The sequence below is a fragment of the Delphinapterus leucas genome, chromosome 19 (genome assembly GCF_059928025.1).
Source record: "Delphinapterus leucas isolate spDelLeu-1000000601 "Yukka" chromosome 19, BTC_Dleu_Yukka2, whole genome shotgun sequence".
Lineage (NCBI taxonomy): Eukaryota > Metazoa > Chordata > Mammalia > Artiodactyla > Monodontidae > Delphinapterus > Delphinapterus leucas.
Genome location: NC_143147.1, coordinates 17,792,387 through 17,816,846, shown reverse-complemented (window position 1 = coordinate 17,816,846; position 24,460 = coordinate 17,792,387). Strand labels below are relative to the sequence as shown.

General features: G+C 55.6%; 3 protein-coding genes across 3 annotated transcripts in view; 2 read left to right on the top strand and 1 right to left on the bottom strand.

Annotated features, from left to right (window-relative positions):
• Positions 1–3,792, top strand: part of PITPNM3 (PITPNM family member 3) — a 103,245-nt gene extending 99,453 nt beyond the window's left edge. Inside the window, exon 26 of the mRNA XM_089900144.1 lies at positions 768–3,792. Within this exon, the coding sequence (XP_089756270.1) occupies positions 768–1,070 (303 nt within the window). The 3' untranslated portion in view covers positions 1,071–3,792. The remainder of the gene's footprint in view (positions 1–767) is intronic.
• Positions 3,793–5,692: 1,900 nt separating this feature from the next.
• On the bottom strand, positions 5,693–10,112 carry PIMREG (PICALM interacting mitotic regulator). Its single transcript, XM_022595501.3, has 6 exons — positions 10,031–10,112; positions 9,178–9,506; positions 7,469–7,764; positions 6,857–6,952; positions 6,188–6,237; positions 5,693–5,800 (listed from the first exon to the last, which is right to left on the bottom strand). The coding sequence occupies exons 1-5, from the start codon at positions 10,080–10,082 to the stop codon at positions 6,204–6,206; spliced, it is 807 nt and encodes a 268-aa protein (XP_022451209.2). The 5' UTR covers positions 10,083–10,112; the 3' UTR covers positions 5,693–5,800; positions 6,188–6,203.
• Positions 10,113–15,332: 5,220 nt separating this feature from the next.
• Positions 15,333–24,199, top strand: AIPL1 (AIP like 1 HSP90 co-chaperone). Its single transcript, XM_022595818.2, has 6 exons — positions 15,333–15,484; positions 16,094–16,273; positions 20,995–21,183; positions 22,196–22,372; positions 22,499–22,640; positions 23,398–24,199. The coding sequence occupies exons 1-6, from the start codon at positions 15,389–15,391 to the stop codon at positions 23,598–23,600; spliced, it is 987 nt and encodes a 328-aa protein (XP_022451526.1). The 5' UTR covers positions 15,333–15,388; the 3' UTR covers positions 23,601–24,199.
• Positions 24,200–24,460: the final 261 nt, after the last annotated feature.

Here is a 24,460-nt window from a genome sequence, read left to right as displayed (position 1 = left end):
GGATGGATTGGATTTGGTAACGAAGGGATCGGATGCATGAGTCGAGAGAAAGGGAAAGTCAAAGATGACGCCCGGTTTCTGACCTGGGTGACCAGGTAGGTGGTACCATTACTGGGGTTGAAAAGCAGGCGACTGAATGGAAGGCGATGATCTCTTTGGGCCATGTTGAGTGGGAGGTGCCTGAAAGTGACCGGCAGGTGGAGGGGCAGAGATGGTGGGACCTCAGAGTGGGGACCGTTAGAGCAGGGCTTCTCAACTCTGAGGTGCACACAGATCACCTGGAGACCTCGTTTAAACGCAGATTCAGATTCCCAGGCCTGGGCTGGGGCCTGACATTCTACCCGTCAAGGGTCCAGGTCGTGCTGATGCTGCTGTGATCCACGGCCCACACTTTGAGTAGCAAAGGCTCTGAGGGCCTAGGGAGAGAGATTGGCAAGAAGGGCAGCTGCGGGGTCCAGAAAATAACGAGGTTCCATGCGGTAGAAGCTGGAGGAGGGGAGAGAGAGACTTACCTTTGGGGGAGTTTAGTGAAAGTGACAAGGATGGGAGCTTCACCCCATCAGGAATCCAGGGAACTCTGGCGTGACCCGGGGGTACAGACAGAAGCGCTCAGTTGCCCACAGCCGGGCAGGGAGCATTAACCGGTCATGAGCTCCCCAGGTCCTGGAGCAGCTGGGTGTTCCGGGGAGAGGGCGATGTTGGGGTGTGGGGAAGGGCAGGACCACGGCCCGCCTGCCCCTCTGGCCTGACGCCTGTCCCCTCCGCAGTTCCTGAGCGAGGGCTACGCCGCGCACTTGGCCGCGCTGGAGGCCGGCCACCGCTCGCGGCCCAAGAAGAACAGCTCGCGTATGATCCTGCGCAAGGGCAGCTTCGGCCTCCACGCGCAGCCCGAGTTCCTGCGGAAGCGCAACCACCTGCGCCGGACCATGTCAGTGCAGCAGCCCGACCCGCCCACCAACCCCAAGCCCGAGCGGGCCCAGAGCCAGCCCGAGTCCGACAAGGACCACGAGCGGCCCCTGCCCGCGCTCAGCTGGGCGCGCGGGCCCCCCAAGTTCGAGTCGGTGCCCTGAGGGCCAGGCTGCGTGCAGAGCAGGGCGGCCCCAGCGGGCTGCCTTCTCCCCGGCAGACACAGGCCTTTTCCTGCTTTTTCCCTCCCGTGTCTGTCCAGCAGTGTCCGACCAGCGAGGGGGGCAGGACCCTGCCTGGCCTTGGGGGGCTCCCTGGGCTGCGAAGGGGTGAGATCCAGGGGTCTCAGTGCGGTCGCTGCTGCCCCATCACGCCTGCAACGCAAGCCCCAGCTAGGGTGGATGTTTGTGTAATCCCGGGGGCAGGCCTGCCTGGAGCCGGAGTGTTTGACAAAGTCGACCATGTTTCTGAGTTCCTGAGACTTCCACAGCGATGCTAGGCAGGCCCTAACGGGAGGAGCCCCCAGACCAGGGACCAACAGCCGCTGGCAGGTACAGCTTCCTGGCTGCCTGCTGGAGGGTCGAGTGGCATTTGTGCCCGCCCTCCGTGTGGCGTCCCGGGTCACCATCTTGGGCCTGGCTCTCCTGTGGCAAAGTGGCCACGTTCTGGGAGTGAGAGGATGTCCCCTGGGCTCATCCTCTGTTTGAGTCGTTTGCCCACGGCCCTTGGGGGGGCGGGGTCTGGTGCTGACGGTCTGTCCTCCTGCAGCTGTCCATTGTCCCCTCTTTCTTGTCTCCTCACCTTTCTCCCGTGGCCCTTGAGGACAGTTATGCCTCTTCCCGGAGTCCTGCCTGGTGCCCTCCCCTGTGAGGCTGTGGCCTCGGGTTCTGGCCTAGCCGGGCTGGCTGTGAGCCCTTGAGCTTGTTGCTTGCCCTCTCTGGGCCCTGCCTTCCTTCTGTAACTGGAGGGGTCTCCCGAGCTGAGATTGGTGGGAGTTTTTGACTCCTAGGTTGTCCTGCACTTCTGCCTTCTGAGGCTTTTCAGGCCTAAGAGCCCCTCAGAGCCCCTCAGAGTGCCCAGTGATCTATACCTTCCTTGCAGACTAAGAGAGGGGCTGGGGCAGGGGGTGGGCAGGAGGGAGCCACCATTGCCCCACCACTTCAAAGGAAGCCCCTCTGGGGGGTTGCTGGGAGGGGGTCCCTGCTCCATAGAGAGGTTTGCTTTGCACTGAGGTCCAAACCTGGTGTCCCAGGGACAGAGACATTCCCCAACGGGCACTGGTCGGGCTCCCCCTCTCCAGCTCTGCTCAGAGTGATTTCTCCCTTTGGCTCCTGGAAGGCGTAACAGCTGAGGTCCCAGAGCTCCGGGGGTTCATGTAATTTTGGCTCAAACTGTTGTGTTCTCTTCCCTTCCCCCTGCCACTCAGCTTGGTTTGGTGCCCGTAACCTCCTCTTGGGTCATCCCCTGAGGTTGGCAGGGCTTGGCTCTCCTGGGGCCCCTCAAATTCTGCCCAGGCCTTCCTCCTGCTGAGCCCCTGGCCCAGGCGTTGGTCTCCTGCACTCCCCCTGCTCCCTGGCCCAGACCCACACCTGCTGTGTTGGGCTACCCGGGCTGCCTCTGAGCCCTTCGGGCCGTCACTGAGGCTGATCCTGCTCTTGCAGCCGAGGCTCTGGGTCACGGGCCGGGCTGCCCAGGCCCAGATGTCTGTATACCCAGCAGGCACCTGTGTCAGCTCAGTGTCGCTTCTGCTGTCTACCTCTTGCAGGTCCCATGTGGCCAGTGTCCTCCCCAGTGGCGGCTGCTGGTGGGGGCTGCTGGCACCGCTGTTGTGAATCACCCGGTAAACTGGACGTGCCGCTGGGGCTGGACGGCTCCGGGCTCCCAGCCCCCACCCCTGCTCTCCACTGGAACTCTGTCTTCTCCAGCCTGCCAGCTCCCGTTCCACTTCCAGCGCCGCCTCTGCGCCCAGGCCCAGAGCTGCTGGCAAGTCTGCTGGGGAGGGGTGATCACCCCCAGCTTCCTCTCTGGTCCTGCCTCCTGGCGGTTCGCAGCGGGCCCATCCCGCCTTTAGCATTTCATCCTTCTTGGCTGTCCATCGAGCAGCAGCTCGTACGGCACAGCCACGTCAACTCCAGTCCTTCCCCTCCGTTCCAAAGCGGGCGCTGCAGTACACTCGGGCGGAGTTGGTCTGCTTCTCTGAGATTCCATCTCCTTTTTGCAGAAGCCACTGATGTGTGGCTCTCAAGTGATGAAATAATTAGCGTGCGATACTTCTCCCCCAGTCAGAGTCCCTCTGCCCTTTTTTCTGAGAACCCCAGGCTGGGAGCAAGAGAGAGCAGGGACCCTGAGGAATTTGGAGTCCGCGGGAGCAGGGTTCTGTGCTTGTGGGGATCGGAGCCGGGACGTGGGCCCCAGCAGGAGGGCCCGCACCCCTTCCCTTCTGGAGCTCCGGTTTGGGGCTCTGACGAATTGCACCTCAGATGCTGAAGGTGTACAGTGAGATGTGGTGAACACAGCGTTCTGGGAGCTTCGGTGGGTGTGTGTGAATGTGCGTACTTGGAGCCCTGTATAGTGATCAGACTCGACTTGTTTCAGTACTGCTTTCACAGCAACTCTGTAACCAACGTGCACTTTCTCTGCTAGTGGTTTGTTTGATCTTGTCCTTCCAGTTAAGTTGGAGAAAAACAAAGAAGCAACTTGTGTCGTTCTCCGGAGGGGGTGCCACTGCCTCTCCTGGAGTACTTCTGTGACCCCCAGTCTGGCTGTTTTCTAGAGAATCCTTCCAGCTCCGTGTGCCTGCTCCCCAGGAGCTGGAAAACAGATCTTCCCGCCTGACCAAAGCTCCTTGTTCCTTGCGTGGCATGTTTGTTCTTCCTAGTTTGGGGTGGGGGGTGGGGCGGCTGTCCCGACAGAGGGCCTGCCTGCAGCCTCCCCTGCCTTCGCCCTGTTGGGGGTTCAGGGTGCATCTGTAGCCAGGGCCTGCTCTTCCGGCCTCATGGCATTTTTCTAAAGATCTCAACTCCTCTCTTAGGCTCCGCAACAGATACATTAAAAAAAAAAAAAAAAAGTAAGACTCTTTCATGCATTTGGATAAAGGGCCCTCCAGTCTGGGTGCTGGGCCACAGAAAACCAACATATTTGGACCCCAGGATTCCAGACATTACTGGGGTGGGGTGGGGTGGGCTCCCTGAAAGAGGGGAAGCTGGAACTCATGGGTTTTAAACCGTACTTTGACGGCTTTGGAGCTCAGACCCACGCCCCGGAAGTGCCCTGCCGACAAAACGTGGTGCCGATTGTTAAATGAAAGGCGGACCCTGAGGCAGGTGGAAATGGGTCCCGAGGTGGCGCCGGTTTTGTGGGGGACACTCGCCCACCCAGCCCAGGTGCAGCCCTGCCCGGGAGGGGCGCCCTGCCTGCGGAGCCTCAGCTTGACCCCGCCTTAAATAACCAACTTTCCTGCCGAATCCCCGGGGGTTTGGGTGCCCAGTGCTCTGGAAACCTATTCTCTTTGGCTCAGCCAGAAGAAACCTCCCCCCCGCCGCCCCCCCCCCCCCCGACCAAGTAGGGTTAAGTCCAAGCAGCGAGGCCTGGCCTGGGTCCTTGTCTCCTTGCTGAGAAATCAACAGGGTGGATGGGAAAAAAAAAATCAGGAATTTGACTGCCCCCCTCACGGGCACAAGGAGAGGCAGGTGACACCAAGGAGGGGTGGGACGGTAGGGTGGCTTGCTCGTTGGGACTCCCACCCTCAGAGCCCACTGTCCTTTTCTATTTGTCTACTCGGCGGTGGCAGCCGGTCTGATCTTGTCCGTCTGACTGTTCCTAAGTACGTAACTCTCAGTATTATTTGTGGTGGACGGTTCTGTGGTGAAAAAGGTTTAATCTATTTCTCATGGCTGCCTTGTACACAATCCGTTAGAAAAGAAAATGTAAAATACCAGATTTCTAACAAGACGAAAACAGCATTACAGAGTTAAAAGATTTTTACAACTGGTCTTGATTTTGATGTGAGCTGGTTTTTAACTCTCAAATGTTGTCACTTAAATAAAAACCTTATTTGCCTTTAAAGTGTGCTTTGCTCTGAACTAAGCCGAGAGACCCTTCCCGTTGCTCATGTTCCGCCTGAGCTGGGGGCAGGCTGGCTTGGAGTCGGGGTGGATGAGGGCGACAAAGCCGGGCCCTAGACCACAGACCTGTTGCTCAGAGAGGCACAGGGGGTAGGGTGACAACGAAGAGATGTCAGATACAGAGAGTCTTTATTATGAAAAAGCAGTGTTGTCTAGGAAACTCATACACCGGTTTCTTTCGAATAAAATGACAAAGCCGATTTCTTAAATAACTTACAGAGGGCGGAAATTGCTGTTGAACAGGGCTGCCTCTCCCCGTACTCCCACGGTGCCCCGTGCTGAGAATGTAGACAGGTACCTGTGGACTCAGGGTCTTGGGGCCTGCAACTTTCTCCCATCCCTTCTTCCGGGGCTCTGCTGTGGGCAACAGGGCTAGAATCTGGGTTCCCAAGAGCCCCTGCGCTGGTGACACAGGAGATGACTCTTTGCAGACCCTACTCCTGGGTACACAGCTCAGAGCTGTCAAATATTACCTTGTGCTTGCACTGCCCTTTACAAGTGAAGCAGCTGTAAAGCTCACGTGTGGGATGAGTTTCTAAGCCCCAAAGGGGAGTAGAATGAGCAGTCCCCTCCGCCTCTCCGAGGTCTCCCCGAGTCACTCGCAGACTGCGGCAAGTGGTCACTGGCGGGCGGGGAAGTGGCTGGAGCAGAAGGGCAGAGACCCCCGAGCAGCCTCCACCTGGGCCCTTGTTAGTCCGGTCCCTGTTTGCCGCGGCCCAGGGGCACTGCCAGCCCCTGGGTCCTCCAGGAACTCCCGGGAGGCGCGGACCCTGGGTGTGAGGGCATGGTGGTCAGCTATGGCTTGCTTCCTGCAAGACAGAGCTCCCTTCATGCCCCTCACAGTGCTGAAGCCAGGGGAGGCGGGGACACCATAGACTGCCCCCCCGAAATGAGGTGCTAGAAGGTGGCTGCGGCTGCCTGGGGCCCCGGTATGCTCTGCTCCATCAGTGATGGGCCCCGTGAGGTCAGGAGCTCCGGCTCCGAGCAGCTCAGAAGACTCGCACCTTCCTGCTCTGTGGGGCCCATCGGCTCTGTGGCTTTTTCCAGAAAAGACTCAGTTCTTTAACATGCCTCCAAGTATGTCTACGGGCCCGTGCAAGAGGAGGAGGTGGGGGAGGGGGAGGCACAGAGAAAGATGCTTAGGAGGAGGGCATTACCTGAAGGATGCTGTCCTCAGTCATGAATGAGACAAACAGCCATGTCGCCACTAGAGGTGGGAAAGCAGGAGGGACAGATGCCGCTGGGTGCCGCAGGCTTTGAGGGACCCTCCCCGCCTGAGCTAGACAAGAGCAGACCTGGCAACGTGGCGGGGACATGGCCCACTCAGCATGTAGTCAGAGCCGGCAGGGCCCCGCCTCAGAGGCCGTCACAGCCACGTACAAACGGCCCCCAGTTAGGGCAGCTCCAGGCCCAGGCCCTGCCCCCAGGACTCTGTCCTAAGCAGACAGACCAGGCATTTCACAGCAGCCAGGGTGCTTCCCCCAGTTCCGTGGGCGGGCAGGGCCGAGAGGAGCCATGGGGAGTGGCAGAGGAAGGGCGGGTCTTTCAGGACCCAGGGACCCGGCCACATGTGATGGACAAATGTGGGGGACCAAGGCCCAGGGGGCCACATACATGCAGGGTATGTCCTTAACCACCATCCCAATCTAGGTCTTTCATCAAGGAGGAGATCGAGGCATGTTGCAGAGGAGACAGAGGCTCAGATAGGGAGAGGGACGACCAGGGTCACACAGCAGGGCAGAGCCAGAGCCCGCCTAAAAACAAGTGGCTGGCTCAAGGCAGACCCTCCCGGCCATGTCCCTTTGAAGCATGGTATACCAGCTCACCTCTCCTCGGCTATGATGGCCTCATCCAGCTCTTGGGACAGCTTCTGGAGATGCTGGATTCCTGCCCCCACGGGCTCTAGGTCACTGTCAGACTCGCTGAACGGAAGGAAAAGCCACACATATCAGTCATTAGTTGGAAACCTGTGACAGGAGCCCTTCCCATCCAGCACTGGGCCTGGTGTATGGGCCCAGATGACCCACACGGGCTGGGAACGTGTCACCGTAGACCCCCATTCCAGGAAGTGACATCAGAGCAGCTTGGAGCAGATGGCAGAGAAAAGCTGGATCAAGGCCCACAAGGTCAAGAGCAGGTGATCTTGTAGACAGGTGAGCCTCAGCCCTCCAGATGGCTTCAAAACTTGCTTTTGGGCTCCCTAGGAGGCTTGGGTGACTGTGATACTCCCAGAGTTAAGCTCGCCTCTTCCTTTGGCAGATGGGGAAACTAAGACCCTGAAGGACCTCCCCAGATCCCCCACCAGCAGGGCGCAGAGCTGGGCCAGATCACGGATGTGACTCCGCTCAGGGTGTCCCTGGCTCCAGGTAGCCCCAGGAGGGGCTCAGCAGCCCCCAGGGCCCAGTTAGTGTTTGCGGGGCAGGCACTACTGCACGTACCTGGGGGAGCAGAGGGGCTCTGCCGAGGAGTAGGGGCTCCGGAAGGCAGCCTCCCTCCTGGACCGCCGCCGAGGGTGGGCATGCGGGCCCATCTGGGTGGAGAGGCGGCGATTCACCCTCTCCCGGGGGTCCAGGCTTGAGCGGGCAGGGGCAGCCACTGATAGCCGGGTGCTCCTGTGGCTCGGGCTGCGAGCTGGGGGGCCACTGCCCTTCTGTGGCCCCCTCTTCCTCCTCCTGGCTTTCACCTGGGTTTCCACCAGCCACTTGGTGCCACTTTGGCAGGACTCCTGGATTCTCTGTGACAGGTACACGGAAAGGTCAGCACGGACAAGCCAAGAGTGAGCTACCCCAGAGTCCCCAGGCCACACCCCCAACACTTCGGCCCACCAGCTGGTCCTACAAATCCAGGCAGCTTTTACTCTCAAGGTGAGGGTCGTAGATGAGTCCATGTGGAATGGGTCCACGGCAAGGACCCAGCTCAGGGCCCCCGGGGATGAGTGCGTGGCCAGCAGCAGAACCACGCTGGCTCATGGAGTCTGCGTTTGGTCTAAGTCCAAACCCTCTTTCGGGACAGACTGACCCAGACTCAAAAGGGAGGCCCAGAGGAGAGCAGGTCTACCCACAGGATACCATGAAATAATTTCTCTGCCGGCTTCTGGTCTCCCTCACTCTAATCTACCGTCCACATTGTTGCACAGAGATCCTTCTCAGGGACTGACATTTGGCTCAGAGACTTCTCCTCAAAGGGCCCAGAAATGCTTCCCTCTCCCAAACCTTCAGATTCCCACTCAGCAAGGAGATGCCCTGCCCACCCCCAGTTCTCTCCTTGGAGGCCTGTCCACTCTTACAGCTCCTGTCCTTCCTAGGTGACACCTCCCCACACCTCCAGCTCTAGGTTTGGAGACACAGCCACTTGGGAGGCCCACGGACCCGTCAGCCCCAGCACACGTGGCCTCTTCCTGCCCACACCTCTCATCTGATACCAAATCCTCTCAAAGCTATCTTCTGAGCAGTTCTTGAAGTTGCTCACTCCTCTGCAAGGCCAGACCCCCAGACACCCTCAGAGGCGAATCTTCTTCTAACCCCCTTTTCATCCAGTAGCTAAAGAACAAGTTCTAATATGCTAATCGGACCCAATTCCCACCACGTTGCAAATTCTTCCCACTGGTTCCCAGGGCTCCCAGTCGCTCTTGGGAGCATCTAAACATGTTCGGCGCACCAAGCCCCTCTCACGTCCCACGCTGCGCTCTGTCCTCCGGCCATACATAGACTAAGTTCCTGCCAGTTCTCTTCAGCATCTTGCCCTCCCTCAGCCCTGGGTCTGGACTATTTCACCTGCCTTGTACACTCCTCATACTTCCCCCTTTTCCTGGGCGAATTCCACGGAATCACCTCCTCCGGGAAGCCTTCACTGACTAAGCTTCTTTTTGGTGTTCCCCCATTAGCCCCTTGAATGCAATTTCCTATCACAACACAGCTCTATCTTCTCTTGTGAGGCTTTGTTTCCTCACAACACTGCTTTCGTTCACTCATTCAGCTATCTGTTGAGCACCTGCTATGTGCCAGCAACTATTCGGAGTGCTGGGGACACAGCAATGAACAAATCAAAGGCCCTGTCTTCACAGAGTCTATATTCTTGGGGGCTCCTTGGGGGCAGCTATTATCCAGCATCAAGAATGCCCTCCATACCTGGACATGTTCGACATTACCTGGGACACGGCACCCAAGGCGTTCTTAGCTGAGCGAGCTGCAGCCTGGAGACCCTGCTGTCCTGGCTGTGGGGTTTCCAGGGGCTTCCAGGAGGGGCCCGCCCTGAGGTTGAGGCTGACTGCTCTCAGGGGCAGCCTCCTTTGGAACTGTCTGCACAGGGAGTCCAGGGCCCTGCTGGAGGTGTCTGGGTGGTCAAGTGCAGGCTGTAGGGCCTCGCTCTCCTCCAGCTGCCCCTGGTTCTGTAGGGACCTCCGACGCATGGAGGCCCCCATGGCCGGCCACCGAGAAGCCATCTGCCTGGCCGAGAGTCTGTTCTGCCCAGCAGACCCTGGAGAGGAGATCAAAGGGAGGTCAGCAAGGCATCCCCCCACGGTCCCATTCCCAGGCTTCAAAGACACCCTGAGTACCGAGGGAAGAGATGGGATGGGGGCCCGTGGGGTGGGGCACTTGGCAACTGTGGGTGCAGGAAGGAGGATGCTTCCTGGAAGAGGGGTCAGCAGGGACCAGAAGAGGGTAGAGGCTGAACAAGGCCGGTCAGCAATGTGTCCCGTGCTGCGAGTGTCTGAAACAAGCTGTCTTTTCATCCCAGCCTCCTTTCCGTTATCTGCCTCAGGCGGAGAGGGAGGCAGTCAGGACTGGCCGGCCGTCACCGAGCCTCAGCACTTGGTCCAGGGCAGGACCAGCGGCTCTTTCACGAGTTCTCCCTGACCCAACGCGCTCTGGCGGGCTGACCAGACACCCCAATGTCCATCCGGCTATACCCAGAAGCCCCACATGTGTCCGTCCTAACGGGAGGTGCCCCCTCCCGTCCCTTCTTAACAGAGGCCCTACCACGCCCAGGCCCGCACTCACCCAGCAGCGCCCAACGCTCACCAGACGCCGAGCACAGCTGCTCCTCACCCATCCAGAGGATTTGAAACACCGCGCGGATCCGCCCCCTGGCCCTGTCCTCACAGCTGATTGGCTCCGTCCCTGCCTCGCTGCCTCGTCGGGGATCCGATTGGCCCCTGCGCCCGCGGCTGTGAATCTTGCTCTCGGATTGGCCCTGCCGTCCCCATTCATGCCTCTGTATGTCTGGCGGGCCGGGAGCTGCGCGTTGAGGCCTCTTTGTATTCTCAGGTCCCGCCCGCTCAGCCTGCGGAATCCTTCCCCCGCGCCGGCTCAGCCCCGGCGCCACCTCCTGACGCTCGGCCCCCGGTCGCTGGGCTCCCTCCTTAACTACAAAGGGTTCTGGCTGGTCTGACCGGGCGGGGCGGAGGCGGGGTCCCGAGCTCCTAGGGGCCCCTCCCATCCTGCTTGGAGGTCTCAGTGGTTTTGTCAGAAAGAGCCTGGGCTGGGGGAGCTCGGAACCTTGGGTTCCTGTGGAAGTTTTGTTTCAAACTTCCCTCGTGACCCTGTGCCTTCCTGAGACTGACCCTCTGTCCCCCAAACTTGCCACCCGCGCTGACCCCCAGGAAAGTCCATCCGGGAAGAGGGGACAGATTGGGTGCACCTCCCCTCCTCCTCCAAGTACGCTCCCCGCCCGCCCCCCCGCCCCGTCCCCTCTATCCGGCTGAGTGCCTCCCTCCCTCCCTCCCTTTAGCATCCAAACTAAAAAATCCACCATTTAGAAAGCCCTGTCCCCCCTCCACCTCAAGGCAGCACTGGCCATGCTCCCCCTTCCGTTTCCTTGCTGCCGTCCTCACCTAAAACCCTCCGCCCTCCACCCCCCACCCCGAGTTTCGACTGATGGGCACCTTGAAGCTCAGTCCTTAACCCCATTCTTCACCTCTGGGTGATCTCAGCCACACCCTTGCGAAGGGACCCTCCCCATGGGAGGAGAACGATTAATACGAGGTACTTACTATACACCAGGTACTGGTGCTCCAAGCACTTTACAGGAGGAACTCATGAGCCCCTCATTGCAGCCAAGGACTAGATGAGGAAGCGGAGGTGTAGGGAGGTCAGGTGGGGCCCCAATTTCCCCCGGTTAGTATGCAGCAAGGATTCAAACTCAGTCGGGGACCAGGGTCCATGAGCCTCACCAGCGCCCCACACTGCATCTCCTCAGCCTGCACCTCTCCCCGGCAGGTGTATCCAACCCTGGTCTCTCCCAGCCCCCCTTCTCCTCCTTTCCCATGTCCCCTCATGTGTCTTTCCAAATACCTACTTGTGTCTTGATAGATTCAGCACTGTGCTAACAATGGTCCACAAAGGTCAACAAAACGGATGCATTCCTTACCTCCAGGAGCTCAGATCTAGCGTGTAGGGAGAAACGGACATGAATAAATTAAATAACCAGTAATCGATACATCAAAGAAAATTATGACACCAAAATTATGTCACTTAAAGCTGAGACCTAGAAAATGAGTTCACCAAGCAAAGAATGTGTGTGTTTTTGTGTGTTTGAGTGTGTATGTGGGAAGTGGGAGGCAGGGGAGGAGGTGTTCTTCTTGCACAAGGAACATCATGTTTGGGGGCCCAGGACCCAGATGAGACCCCCAGCACACACACATATGTGTAACTAAAACAAAAGTTTCCTGAAACAATACTTGACTATGTGTGAGGTGCTTTGACATATTTTCTATTTCATTAAAAAAAAAAAAAAGTCGCGGTGACAGCTCGCTAAGTTTATGTTACAGTGGCTCTCTAAGCGTTGTGAGCTGCGGTTTGAAAAACGCTGCCCAGTTTTGCCTGCTCAACTTCTTCCCCTAGCCGAGTTGTTTCCCAAGTGTCGGAAGTGTGTGTTCCCACACTTCTTGTATGCTTGTTGGATTTATTATTGTAATTAGGGAATTTACTTCGTGTCCTCTACCAATGAAATATGAGGGGGGGAAAGCAGGAGTTATTATTTTTCTGGAAACTAAGTTGAACATGTGGGAAAGACTCAGGGAAGATGACACATGAAGACACAAATCCTCCCAAATCGGTCGTCGTGCTACCATTGTCCATCCGTGCCTGTCTGCCTGTCGCAGTGCCTGGCTCGTACGTCACGGGCATCTATACGATAGCTTACATGTGTGAAGCCCTTACCGTGTGTCTGCTAAGTGCATTTCCTTTCTTTCATCTTCCTTAATCCTCATAGCAACGCTATGAAGGAGGTACTATTTTTATTCCCATTACAGATGACAAAACTGAGATTCAGACGGGTGAGGTGTCTCTCCCAAGATGGAACAGAGAGCCGGAGCTGGAACTTAAACCCTGAAGGTCTGACTCTGAAACATGAATTCTTAACCTTAGATTCCACGGCCTCATCAAGCATCAGGAACGAGGGGCTGAACGCACGCTGAGGCCCTCCCTACTTGAAGCTTTCAGCCCGCCTCCCTCAGCTCTGTGACTGGAAGGGCAGGTGAAGGAGAATGGTCTCCATGGCAACAAGAGGAGGAAGAAACAATTTCTTCCGAATGAGGAGCCTCTCTATTGGCCTCCTGTGGAGGGTGGAGCAAGGTGGTGGGAAGGAAAATGTACGGAGGCCAGCAGGCTCCCAACAGGGAGGTGGTGGGTACAGGGGCTCCTGGCCCTCCTTGTAAGGAGGAAAAACCAGTCCGTGGTTCCAGGCTGAGGCTTTCTGGGTCCAGCTCCATCCTTGCCTCTGTTGGGGAGGAGGTTGGAGAAGGAGAAGGAGCTCCAGCCCTGCCCTGCCCTGAAGGTTCCCTGTCCAACGGAAAACTTCCACCAGTTACCTTGACCTCATGGAAGTGCCAGTGTGATGGAAGAAGCAGACATTAAGCTGTGCAAAATGTCATGAATGTGAGGTGCTAGGGGATGATGAGAGGGTGTAAAAGGAATGGGGAACCCACCGGAGCTGGGGGGTCGGGGCAGGCTTCCCTTAGCATATGATGTTTTAGCTGACGAGTTAGGGAGACAAAGCCGAAGAGGATTTCCAGTAGAGGGATCTGCAAAGGCTGATGTTGGGATGCCAGATCTCCATCAAGTTCCAGGAGCAGAGGAAGCCTGAGCGAGATGGAGAGGCCAGGAGCCGGGATGGCAAGAGGCAGGGCTTGAAGGACCCCATCAGCCAGGGAAAGAGCTTAGAATTTATCCTGATGGTGGTGGGAAGCCTTTGTTGAATTTTCAGAGGGGACTGAGGTTATTAGAGTTGCATTTTTATGAAGTCCATTAGGAAGTTATTTTGTGGGCCAAACAGTGGCTGGGGCTCCCTCTAGAGGCTGTGGCCTGAGCACCTCATTTTTCTCAGCAGTGAAACTGAAACTTCCAGCATCAGCTTCAACACCCCCTTCTGCTTGTATCCCTCACCCTCGCCAACCATGGACCAAATTTGTCAGTTCAACCTCTAGGTATTTCTGCAATCCATGTGCGCCTTTCTTTCTTTTTTTTTTCGGCCACACCATGTGGCATGCGGGATCTTATATCCCTGACCAGGGATTGAACCCACGTCCCCTACAGTGGGAGCGTGGGGTCCTAACCACTGGACCGCAGGGAAGTCCCCAGGTGTGCCTTTCGACTCTCTGCAAAGGGAAGCAATTGAAACAGAGGGAGAGCTTTGAGCAATGTGAGACCCAGTTAGAACTTTTTCTTCCATTGTGAATGATATCATGGACAGAAAAATGCCCAAAACGTAAAGGCTAGTAGCATGAATACTTATAAAGCCAACACCCATGTAACCATCACCTGGGTGAAGAAACAGAATATTGCCAGGACCCCAGAAGCAACCACTGCCCCTGCTCTGTGTCCCCCCTCCCTTGACTTTTATGGGAATCTCTCTGATTTTTCTTTGTAGTTTTACCATCTTGCCTCCTACGCATGCAGACTGCTCTAGGTTGCTATGTGGCTGCAGAAAGAATGGAACAGAAAAGAAGGACCTTTGCAACCCCCCTCCACCTTATCCCCTGTCCTCAGAGAGAGATGGAGCTGGGCCCACAGTGGGGAGGTTCTGAGCACTCAGGGAGGGGTCCTGGAGGGGTAATTGGTCTGCTCCAGTCTGGGTTTGTGACCCAGACCAGTTGGCCCAGGCTTGGCCCTGCTGTATGCCAATGGTTCCTCATGGGAGTCAAAACTTTTAGGTATGCTGTGTTTTGGGGTCCCACTCACTTTTCAGGGAAGCTTCTCAATTTCATAGAGAGGGAGGTAGGAGAGGTCGATTTTCCGATTTCAGTTGGGAAAATAGAGATAGGGTGGGAGATACCCAAAGCCACAAGGTCAGGAAATAAGAGGTGGGATCAGCCCTTTGAACGCAGCTCTCTTGGGTTCCTGGTGCCCTGTTCTCGTCTCTCCCTGTGGCAGGGTCCTGTGTCCCTGGCTCCCTGTAACGTAGCCTCTCAAGGCCTGGCGCAGACCAGGCATGAGAACTTGAATTGGCCACAAGGTGGCGCCAAACACCACGTCTTCACATCATTTTTCACTTTTAAACCCCAAATGCCCAGAATAAGTTCTGCCCGGGGGGCCAGGGCACAGGGATGAGACCCTGCAAGGGGGACGGGAGAGCTCACTGTCCTCAGCCAGACCTTGTAGGGGAGACAGGAGCAGGGCTGGCGGGGGTTCCTCAACTTTCTCCAAACCTGCTCCCCTTCTCTTACTCCGTCTTAGTGCTCTCCCAAGCCAGCTTGCGGGCAGATCTTGGGGAGGAGATAGCGGGACATAGGAAAGAGGGAAGCGGGACTGCACCCCGGCCGGGGCTCCAAAGGGACAAAGAGTCTGAGACCAGGACCAACGCCCCAGGACCAGGCAGGGTAAAGGGGGCTTGCAGTGCCCTCTCCTTCAGTAGCCTGAGGCCTCTCTGCTGCTGGTCACTCCTGATCCCCTGTCTTTTTTTTAAAAAAATAGTTATTTATTTGGCTGCACAGGGTCTTAGTTGCAGCACGCGGATCTTTGTTGCCGCGTGTGGGATGATCTCTGCGGTGTGCGTGACCTAGTTCCCAGACCAGGGATCAAACCCGGGCCCCCTGCATTGGGAGCGTGGAGTCTTAACCACCGGACCACCAGGGAAGTCCCCTCCTGTCTTCTTTAAGAAAGCTCCAGCTGTCTTCCCTCCTTCTTAGGGTGGGATGGAACAGAAGCTGAGGCAGTAACAGTGGATGTCAGGCAGGGTCCCTGCGTCACTGCTAGAAGCAGAGGATGGGACAGCGGCCAGGCTGCCGGGAGTGGCTCCACCTTATTCCTTTCATTCACACCCAACCGCCGCTCCCCCCCCTTCCCCCGCTCAGCCACCTAAGTGCCTTCCTCTAGGCAGATTATTTCAGCTGGGCTGGACATCACCCTGCACCTGGAGCCATGGATGCCGCTCTGCTCCTCAACGTGGAAGGGATCAAGAAAACCATTCTGCATGGGGGCACGGGGGAGCTCCCAAACTTCATCACTGGAGCCCGAGTGAGTGGGGCCCGCCCTCCAGACCAGTTAAAAGCCCCCATGGCAGCCTTCTGCATTCTAGCTTGGCCACAGGGCACTGCAAACAGCCTTCGTCAGCTTTGCCAACAAATGGCCAAGTGGTCCTTGCTGGAATTATCAACCGCCCCTCCCCTTGCCTCTGCCCCAGGCATCTAGGTAGCTCTGAAGTGGTGCCCATTCACGGCGGGGGGGTGGGGGGGTGTTGATACTTTGCAAATTAAACTTCAGCGTGGAATGCGGGTGGGGCTTTGGGAATTTTCTGAAGTCCCAAATGCTGAGGGAGAAGGAAGGGCCTTCAGGGCTCAGGGTGTTTGTCCGGGGATCTCTGGTGGGCTCGGATGATGGATGTGTCTGGGTCTGCGGCCTCAGATCTAGGGTGTGTTTAAGGCAGGACTTCCTGACCTGCAGAGCTGTCGAGAGTGGGATGGGGTCCTTTAGGAGGGAGTCGGGGAGTGCAGGCTGGTGGGGGGGGATGCTCTAAGGTCTGATTGGGGTTGGGAGAGGACAGCCCAGGGAGTCGGTGATAGGGGATGGCTTCTGCTGGGCCTCGGGAGGTATGTCTAGACCAGGGTCTGCTCTCTTGGTGACCAGGTGACCTTTCATTTCCGAACCCTGAAATGTGATGATGAGCGGACGGTGATAGATGACAGCAAGCAGGTGGGCCATCCCATGCACATCATCATCGGGAACATGTTCAAGCTGGAGGTCTGGGAGATCCTGTTGACGTCCATGAGGTTCAGCGAGGTGGCCGAGTTCTGGTGTGACACCGTCGTGAGTAGGCCCCGCCCATCCACTTTGCAGGGCTGCTGTGTTTCAGGAAAGTGAGGGTAAAACAAAACTCTGGGGCTTCCCTGGTGGCGCAGTGGTTGAGAGTCCGCCTGCCGATACAGGGGACACGGGTTCGTGCCCCGGTCCGGGAAGATCCCACATGCCGCGGAGCGGCTGGGCCCGTGAGCCATGGCCGCTGAGCCTGCGCGTCCGGAGCCTGTGCTCTGCAACGGGAGAGGCCACAACAGTGAGAGGCCCGCGTACCGCAAAAAAAAAAATAATAATAATAAAAAAAAATACTGAAAAAAAAAAAAAACTCTGGAGAGAGAACCCTGCCCACTCCTTCTCAGCTACGGTAGCGGCGAAGATGGATTCCCCCAAAAGACTAGGTGCTAGAGTGACAGTCGGTGTCAAGGCTGGCTGGTGGGATGTGGGTGCAGGGCCCACCTCACAGCCCTCACTTTTGGGCAGGATTATTGGATCCTGGAGACTTTTGGCCACTGGTCATCTTTTGCCCTTCTCCCCACTCCTACCAACACTGCAAAATTGTTTTCTCATTTATGGCACCCTTAGCAATCATCCAGACAAGGCATTCTCCTCGGTGGTCCAGATAAAAAGGGCAAAACTCACTGACCTTTAAACAAACATTTCTTATGGAAACTTTCAAACTTATACAAAAGTCGACAAAAAGGCATAATCAACTTCCAAATACCCATCACCCTATACCAGGCGCCATCACTCCATGGCCAGTCTTGTTTCATCTAAACCCATCCACCTTCCTTCCTCATCCCCTGTGGTTAAAGCACATTCCAGACGCTGTAGCATTTCATCTGTAAATACTGCAATTTGTATCTCTAAAAAGGATATTAAAAAACATGACCTCAATATCCTTATTACATTAAAAAAAAACCCCAATAATTCCTTAATGCCATCTAGTATCCAGTCACTGCTCAAATTTCTCCAGTTGTCTCCTCATTCACTCCTGCTGGTTGGTTTGCTCAAATCAGGATCAAAACAAAGTCCATGCACAGAGCTTCGTTAATACATCTCTTAAGTCTCCTTTCGTTTATGGGTTCTCCTGTCTCTTTTTTTTCCTGGACGTGGATTTGTTGAAGAAACTGGGTAACTTGCCTTGAAGTTCCCATGTTCTGATTTTGCTGGTTGCTTTGCCATGGACTTGTCTACACGTTCCTCGATCCCCAGTATTTTCTATAAACTGTGTACCTCCACATCTGCTTACCTCTCTTACTGTGATGTTAAGATTGGTTAGTGGGCTCAGGTGTTGACAGCCTGACCCAGCCATTACCAAGCTCCTTCTCTTTTTTTTTTAAATTTTATCTTTATTGGAGTATAATTGCTTTACAATGGTGTGTTAGTTTCTGCTTTATAACAAAGTGAGTCAGTTATACATATACATATGTTCCCATATCTCTTCCTTCTTGCGTCTCCCTTCCTCCCACCCTCCCTATCCCACCCCCCTAGGTGGTCACAAAGCACCGAGCTGATCTCCCTGTGCTATGTGGCTGCTTCCCACTAGCTATCTATTTTATGTTTGGTAGTGTATATATGTCCATGCCACTTTCTCACTTTGTCTCAGCTTACCCTTCCCCCTCCCCATGTCCTCAAGTCCATTCTCTAGTAGGTCTGTGTCTTTATTCCCGTCTTACCCCTAGGTTCTTCATGACCTTTTTTTTTTTAGATTCCATATATATGTGTTAGCATACGGTATTTGTCTTTCTCTTTCTGACTTCACTCTGTATGACAGACTCTAGGTCCATCCACCTCATTACAAATAGCTCAATTTCTTTTCTTTTTATGGCTGAGTAATATTCCATTGTGTATATGTGCCACATCTTCTTTATCCATTCATCCAATGATGGACACTTAGGTTGCTTCCATGTCCTGGTGATTGTAAATAGCCAAGCTCCTTCTTGATATCAAGCAATGGATTTACCAGCCATTGGTGGATGCCCAGATCCATTATTTCACCAGGGGCCACTGACATTTTTTTTTTTTTTGCGGTACATGGGCCTCTCACTGCTGTGGCCTCTCCCATTGTGGAGCACAGGCTCTGGACGTGCAGGCTCAGCGGCCATGGCTCATGGGCCCAGCCGCTCCGCGGCATGTGGGATCTTCCCGGACCGGGGCACGAAGCCGGGTCCCCTGCATCGGCAGGCGGACTCTCAACCACTGCGCCACCAGGGAAGCCCAGGCTGGTAATTTTTATGCCACGACGATTACTGGTTTTTCCAATAGTCCCCCTCATCTCCCCTCAGCTCACAGCTGCTATGATTGTACATGTACACACACACACACACACAGACACAGACACACACACACACACTTCTTTTCAGAGTCATTTACCCATCTATACATCCATGTTTTATCCATCCTTCTATCCACACACTTAGGCATCAATTCATCCATCCTTCCCTTCAACCAGAATTATTCATAATCCATTCTTCCATCACTATGCATCCACCCATCATCTATCTGTAGGTCTATCTGAAAACATTCAGTGCACCAGGTTTGGCCTGTGCTAGGTGTTAGAGACTAAACAGGCAAAGTCCCCATCCCTCAAGGAACTTGAATTCTGGGGGAAGAGCAGACACCTAAGCAATTACAATGCAGGGCAGGTAGCACCACGATATACATGAGTGAGGACAGAGTGGTTTAGAGCCACAGGAGGGGAGCAACTAACTGCTTGAGGATCATAGGAGGAATTTTTTCAAGAAGATGACATTGAGCTGGGTATTGAAGGATGAATAGGAGTTCACCAGGCCTAGAAGTGGGAAGAGAGGTAGCATCCAGGCCAGGGAGTGTGAAGAGGCAGGGGCCGTCAGGGGCTCTGGGAGCTTCTGCCCTGAAATGTACTACCACCCCCTCTACCCAGGGAGCACACTGGTCTCTATGAGGAATTTTCTGCTGGTGCCCAGTCTGGTGATGCCAGGGGTTGCAAACTCAAATACCACAAGGGCCAGCGCCCCTGGGTGACTGAAGGTCATCTGCTCCATTCACAGTGGGCAGCTGTTCCTGAGCTCCAACGGGATGGCTGCTGTGTGAAAGGGGCAGGTCCGGTGTGGCTGGATAGTCTGAGTTTTATAGACAAACTAGAGATTTTCATTAGTCCATGAATTCTCTCAGTGCTTAAGTGTTGGCAACTAATTACGTGAAGGATAAAACAAAACGAATCTAGGAGCTGAATGGTGGACTCCAGGATGCCAGTTTGCAATTTCCAGATAGATAGAGCCCCTCAGACAGAAACAGGCTGTGGCCTTGAAGCCCCAGAGAGGGGCAGTGGTCCCGGGGTCCCCCTGCCCAGTCTCAGCGGAGATGCTGCAGAGGTGGGTGCGGGGCCCTGGAGTTCTGCTCCTTCTTCTGGCCTGTATTCTTCTTCTTGGGATGTCTGCCCACTCCTGATGGCATCCTACAGTCCACTGTGCCAACCAGCATCCCTAGTTGTGCTAGGGTGGCAGGTGGCTAATGGGACAAGGCCTTGGTCTGAGGTCATGTCCAAGCAGCCTCCCATTCCTGGGGTCAGCAGCTAAGCACTGACTTTCTGGGAGGCAGGGGGCTGTGAGCTGGGGCTGCTGTGTGAGGGCCAGGAGTGCGCCCTCCCCCCAGCAAGCTGTTCCCGGGGGGCCCCTCCCTCCCTTCATCCACCTTTAATCTCAACAGGCTTAACTGCCATCTGGTCACCCAGCTCACAGAGAAGCTGAAGGTCCTCCGGGCTAATCCTGGCTGGTGGAGGTAGGGAGGGGGTGACCTTCATCCCCTTGCTGGTGACTTGGAGACCAAGCTGAACAATTCCTGCCCCTTCAGTTTCCCAGTGGTGTGTCTTTACTAGAGTTGCGGTGCAGGAGCCTGAGATGGGCCATCTCAGGACCCAGCCCCTGGAGAGCGGTTCTCAGAGCTCATCTGTGGGGCATCCCGGCTCACAGACGGGGCAGCTGAGGCCGAGATGGCCTAAAACGCCACAGGCCTTGCCCGAGGCCAAGCAGTTGATTTTCCTAGCCTTCTTCCACCCTGAGGGTGGCTGGGTGAGGCTGTGATGAGCTGGCCCTATATCTGTGCCGTCTCATTTATTTAACCCCCACACCAACCTCGCTATCACATAGGTGCAATCCAGGGGATGGGAGCTCAGGGAGCTGCAGTGACCTGGGCTCACTGTCAGTCAGCTGCACCATCAGGACACCAACCTGGCCCTCTTGGGCCCAGAGCCCTGCTCCTTCCACAGCTCTCCACGCTCCCGTCCCTGCGGGTCACAGGCTTCACGGACTGAGGGGTCTCCTTGGGAGAGAAACCCGTTTGAGTCGCGACCACAGGGGCCAGCAAGAGGCAGCATAGCACTGCGGCTAAAGCATGGTCCCCGGAGCTGGGTTGGAATCCTGACTCTCATTTCCTAGCTGTGTGACCTTAAGCAAATCACTTAACCTCTCTGGGCTCTAGTTCCCACATCTCTAAAGTGGGGAGAATAGTAGGGCCTCCCTCGTAGGGTCACCTTAAGGATTAAAGGAGCTAACAGGTGTAGCGTGCTCTCCCTGGCACACAGGTAACCACAGTGATTAGTGGGGGTACGCTGGGGTGACGAGTAGTAACAGCCATGGGGCAGGGGTAGGGAGAGAGCAGAAGTCCTGCTCTGGGGGGCCCCAGAGTGGGACTCTCTGTGGCCCAGCTGGCTCTGAGCAGACAGCCTGATGCCATCCGCCCAATTTTCCTCACAGCACACAGGGGTCTACCCCATCCTGTCCCGGAGCCTGCGGCAGATGGCGGAGGGCAAGGACCCCACTGAGTGGCACGTGCACACGTGTGGGCTGGCCAACATGTTCGCCTACCACACACTGGGCTACGAGGACCTGGATGAGCTGCAGAAGGAGCCGCAGCCACTGATTTTCGTAATAGAGCTGCTGCAGGTGTGACCCTGGGGCATGGGAGGTGGGGTAGGTACTGTCCCAGCATCAAAAAGCAACAGGGGTCAGTGGGCATCAAGGGGAGCCCAGCCCCACGGGTCACTGGACATCACCCAGTTCCTCTTCAGAGAACGATAAAGGGTTCATACACCACAGGGGAACTGGAGTTGGACCCCTCCCCCCCAAAAAACGGTACTTTTCCTTTTCCAAGGGAAAAGCCCTTTTGGGACTAATTTTTAAAAATGTTATTTTCTTCTTTCTTATTTTCTTCTTTCTTTCTATTGGTTATCTACTTCCATTTTTTCCCAAAAGTCTAGAATTACATCCTCAGCCCCAGTCCCTATGGTTTGTGGGTTCCGATCTCATTCTCCAATAGTGGGAGAGGCTGCATGGAACCATCCACAGTCTCTCCCCCAGACCCCAGAATGATTGATGGCCCTTGTCTGTGGGGTGGTGGGAGAGGCTCAAACCAGGGCAGGACTCAGCTAATGGCCAAGGCTGAGGCTCAGCCTGAGGGTTACATGGGTGAGTGCAAATAAATAAGAACTGTGTCACCAAGGGGTCTGCTTGAACAGCTGTGCGGCTTGTGCACTGCAAGAGGGCATCCCCTCTAAGGTGCTCATTAGAGACATTATATATTTGTGCTTTTATAATAATATTTTTCCAACAGATGGCAATAAAGTGTCCTGTTCTAATGAAACGAGTATCATGGCAATTTTCTGAATATTAGAAGTAAAGTGTGTTGACAAAGGAGTACCTTTTCTTAATTTGCACAAAGGCTCTGATCTAGGGTAAGGCCCTGGGTGAGGGGCTTGTTGCTTCCTTCCCCTGTTTGTATGTGTTTGGCCAGCAAGCATGATTCTGCCCGCAATCTTCACTGTGGAAAATGAAGAGCTGATTTCAGCAAGATGTGCTGGGTCCACTTTCTCTGGTCCCCTGCAAGGGAAAGGGACTGCCCTGCTGGGCTTCGAGCACTCGGGGTCCCTGCCTTACTGACCTGCAGCTCTTGGGGCAGGTGGAGGCCCCCAGCGAGTACCAGAGGGAGACCTGGAACCTGAGTAAAGATGAGAAGATGCAGGCGGTGCCCATTCTCCATGGAGAAGGAAACCGGCTCTTCAAGCTGGGCCGCTACGAGGAAGCTTCTACCAAGTACCAGGAAGCCATCGTCTGCCTGAGGAACCTGCAGGTCAAGGTGGGAGGCTGCCCGCCAGGGCGTTGGGAAGTGGGGCGCATGTGGGGGGAGCAGCCCTGCACTGGCCCTGGCCGCGGGGGAGAGGGGTGGGGGCAGGGCAGCAGCAGACCTTTCTTCACTGGGCAGGAGAAACCCTGGGAGGTGCAGTGGCTGAAGCTGGAGAAGATGATCAACACCCTGATCTTGAACTACTGCCAGTGTCTGCTGAAGAAGGAGGAATACTATGAGGTGCTGGCGCACACCAGTGACATCCTCCGGCACCACCCAGGTGGGCGGCGTGAAGCGGGTCCGGGGTTGGGGGGGGGAGGGTGTCCAATCCCGCCCAGGGGCCCAGAGTCACGTGCACAGACCTCGGGTGGCCTCTTCTGACCCTGTCAGGGCATCAAAACTCGCCTCCACGCAGCACGGTTTTCCCAAGCCTATAGCGATATCACATATGATGGATGAGCTGTGCTTACTGTGGGAGGTATTTTATTTTAAGGTGCATTGGGGCAAAATATAAGCAGCTCACCAAACCTGTGTGGAGCAGTAAACGGGTTTTAAAAATGGGGGCAATCAATACAGAGAACAATATTAAGTACATTCTAGGATTCGTGATGCGCGGATATGGCGATACTTGTGAAGACGATGTTTGAGGAATGTTGCAAGATCACTTACTCTGCGCCACACGCTAAATTCTCTGCATTTATCATTTCAATTAATCCTTATAGTGACCATAAGGGACAGGTGCAGGGATTGGGCCTGGAGCTTGCACCATTTGGGGCTCTTCTGTAAGAAAAGAATAGAAAGTTGTGAATGTAAATTAAGTTGCAGGGCCTTGGAAGGGTCCGCGGAAGGGCGGGAAGTAGGTACTGCGATTATTATCGTCCGTACTTTATAGTGGAGGAGACGGGCTCTGGAGGTACAGAGAGGTTAAGGCTCAGGGTCAAGGTTAAGGGTTGTGTAAGCTGGTCAAGCCCCGCCGGGCGCGGGGTCGGTACTGCCTCTGGGTCTGGGTGGAGGGTCCAGCTGGGTCTTCCCCGCAGGCATCGCGAAGGCCTACTACGTGCGGGCCCGGGCTCACGCCGAGGTGTGGAATGAGGCAGAGGCCAAGGCTGACCTGGAGAAAGTGCTGGAGCTGGAGCCGTCCATGCGGAAGGTGGTGCGCAGGGAGCTGAGTCTGCTGGAGAACCGCCTGGAGGAGAAACGCGAGGAGGAGCGGCTGCGCTGCAGGAACATGCTGCGCTAGTGCGCAGGCGCCAGACCTCCCGCCTCCGGCCCCCGCCTCCATTGGCCCCTCCCCGAACCCTCCCCAGCCCGCCGCCACTTCGCCGCACACTGACCCTTCCGCCCCAGCCGGACAGCAGTGTCACTTTTTAAACTTTTAATTTTAAAAGTCAAAGTAATGCATGTGTCGACTGAAAAAGTAATGTACAACCTAGAGGTTGAGAATTATGTTTTATTCAGCGGACTTTCTGAGGACTCCCGCCCCAGAAGACAGCCTCTCAGATAGCCCTGAGGGACTGCTCCGAAGAGGTAAGGGAGGAACCAGGATGTATAGGAGTTTTTGCAACAAAGACCAGATAGTCGGAACTTCAAAAGATTACCATTAATGAAAGAAAATCAGACATCTCAAGTTAATGAGTTTAGCACTTTTCTCGGTACGGGTACAAGATGCGAGAGTCTGGGCTCCTTGAAAACAGTCCTTTGAGATACACCTTAATTATTATATGTAGACTCAGCCTCCTGCTTTTCTCCATCCTGAATCCTCTCAGGGTGCACATTGTGGGTGGCTGCAACATCCTTTGTTTACTAACGTGGCAAGCAACATTTTTAATTGATACATGCCAGGGTTAACAACAAAAAAACCCCCCAAAACCCCAAAGGACACAGAAGAGCTTATGGATGAAGTTTCCTGCCCTATCTCTCCCACCCCTTAGCCTAGAGCTAGCAGTTTTTTGGGATTTTTTTTGTGGTACGCAGGCCTCTCACCGCCGCGGCCTCTTCCGCTGCGGAGCACAGGCTCCCAACGCGCAGGCTCAGCGGCCATGGCTCACAGGCCCAGCCGCTCCGCGGCATGTGGGATCCTCCCGGACCGGGGCACGAGCC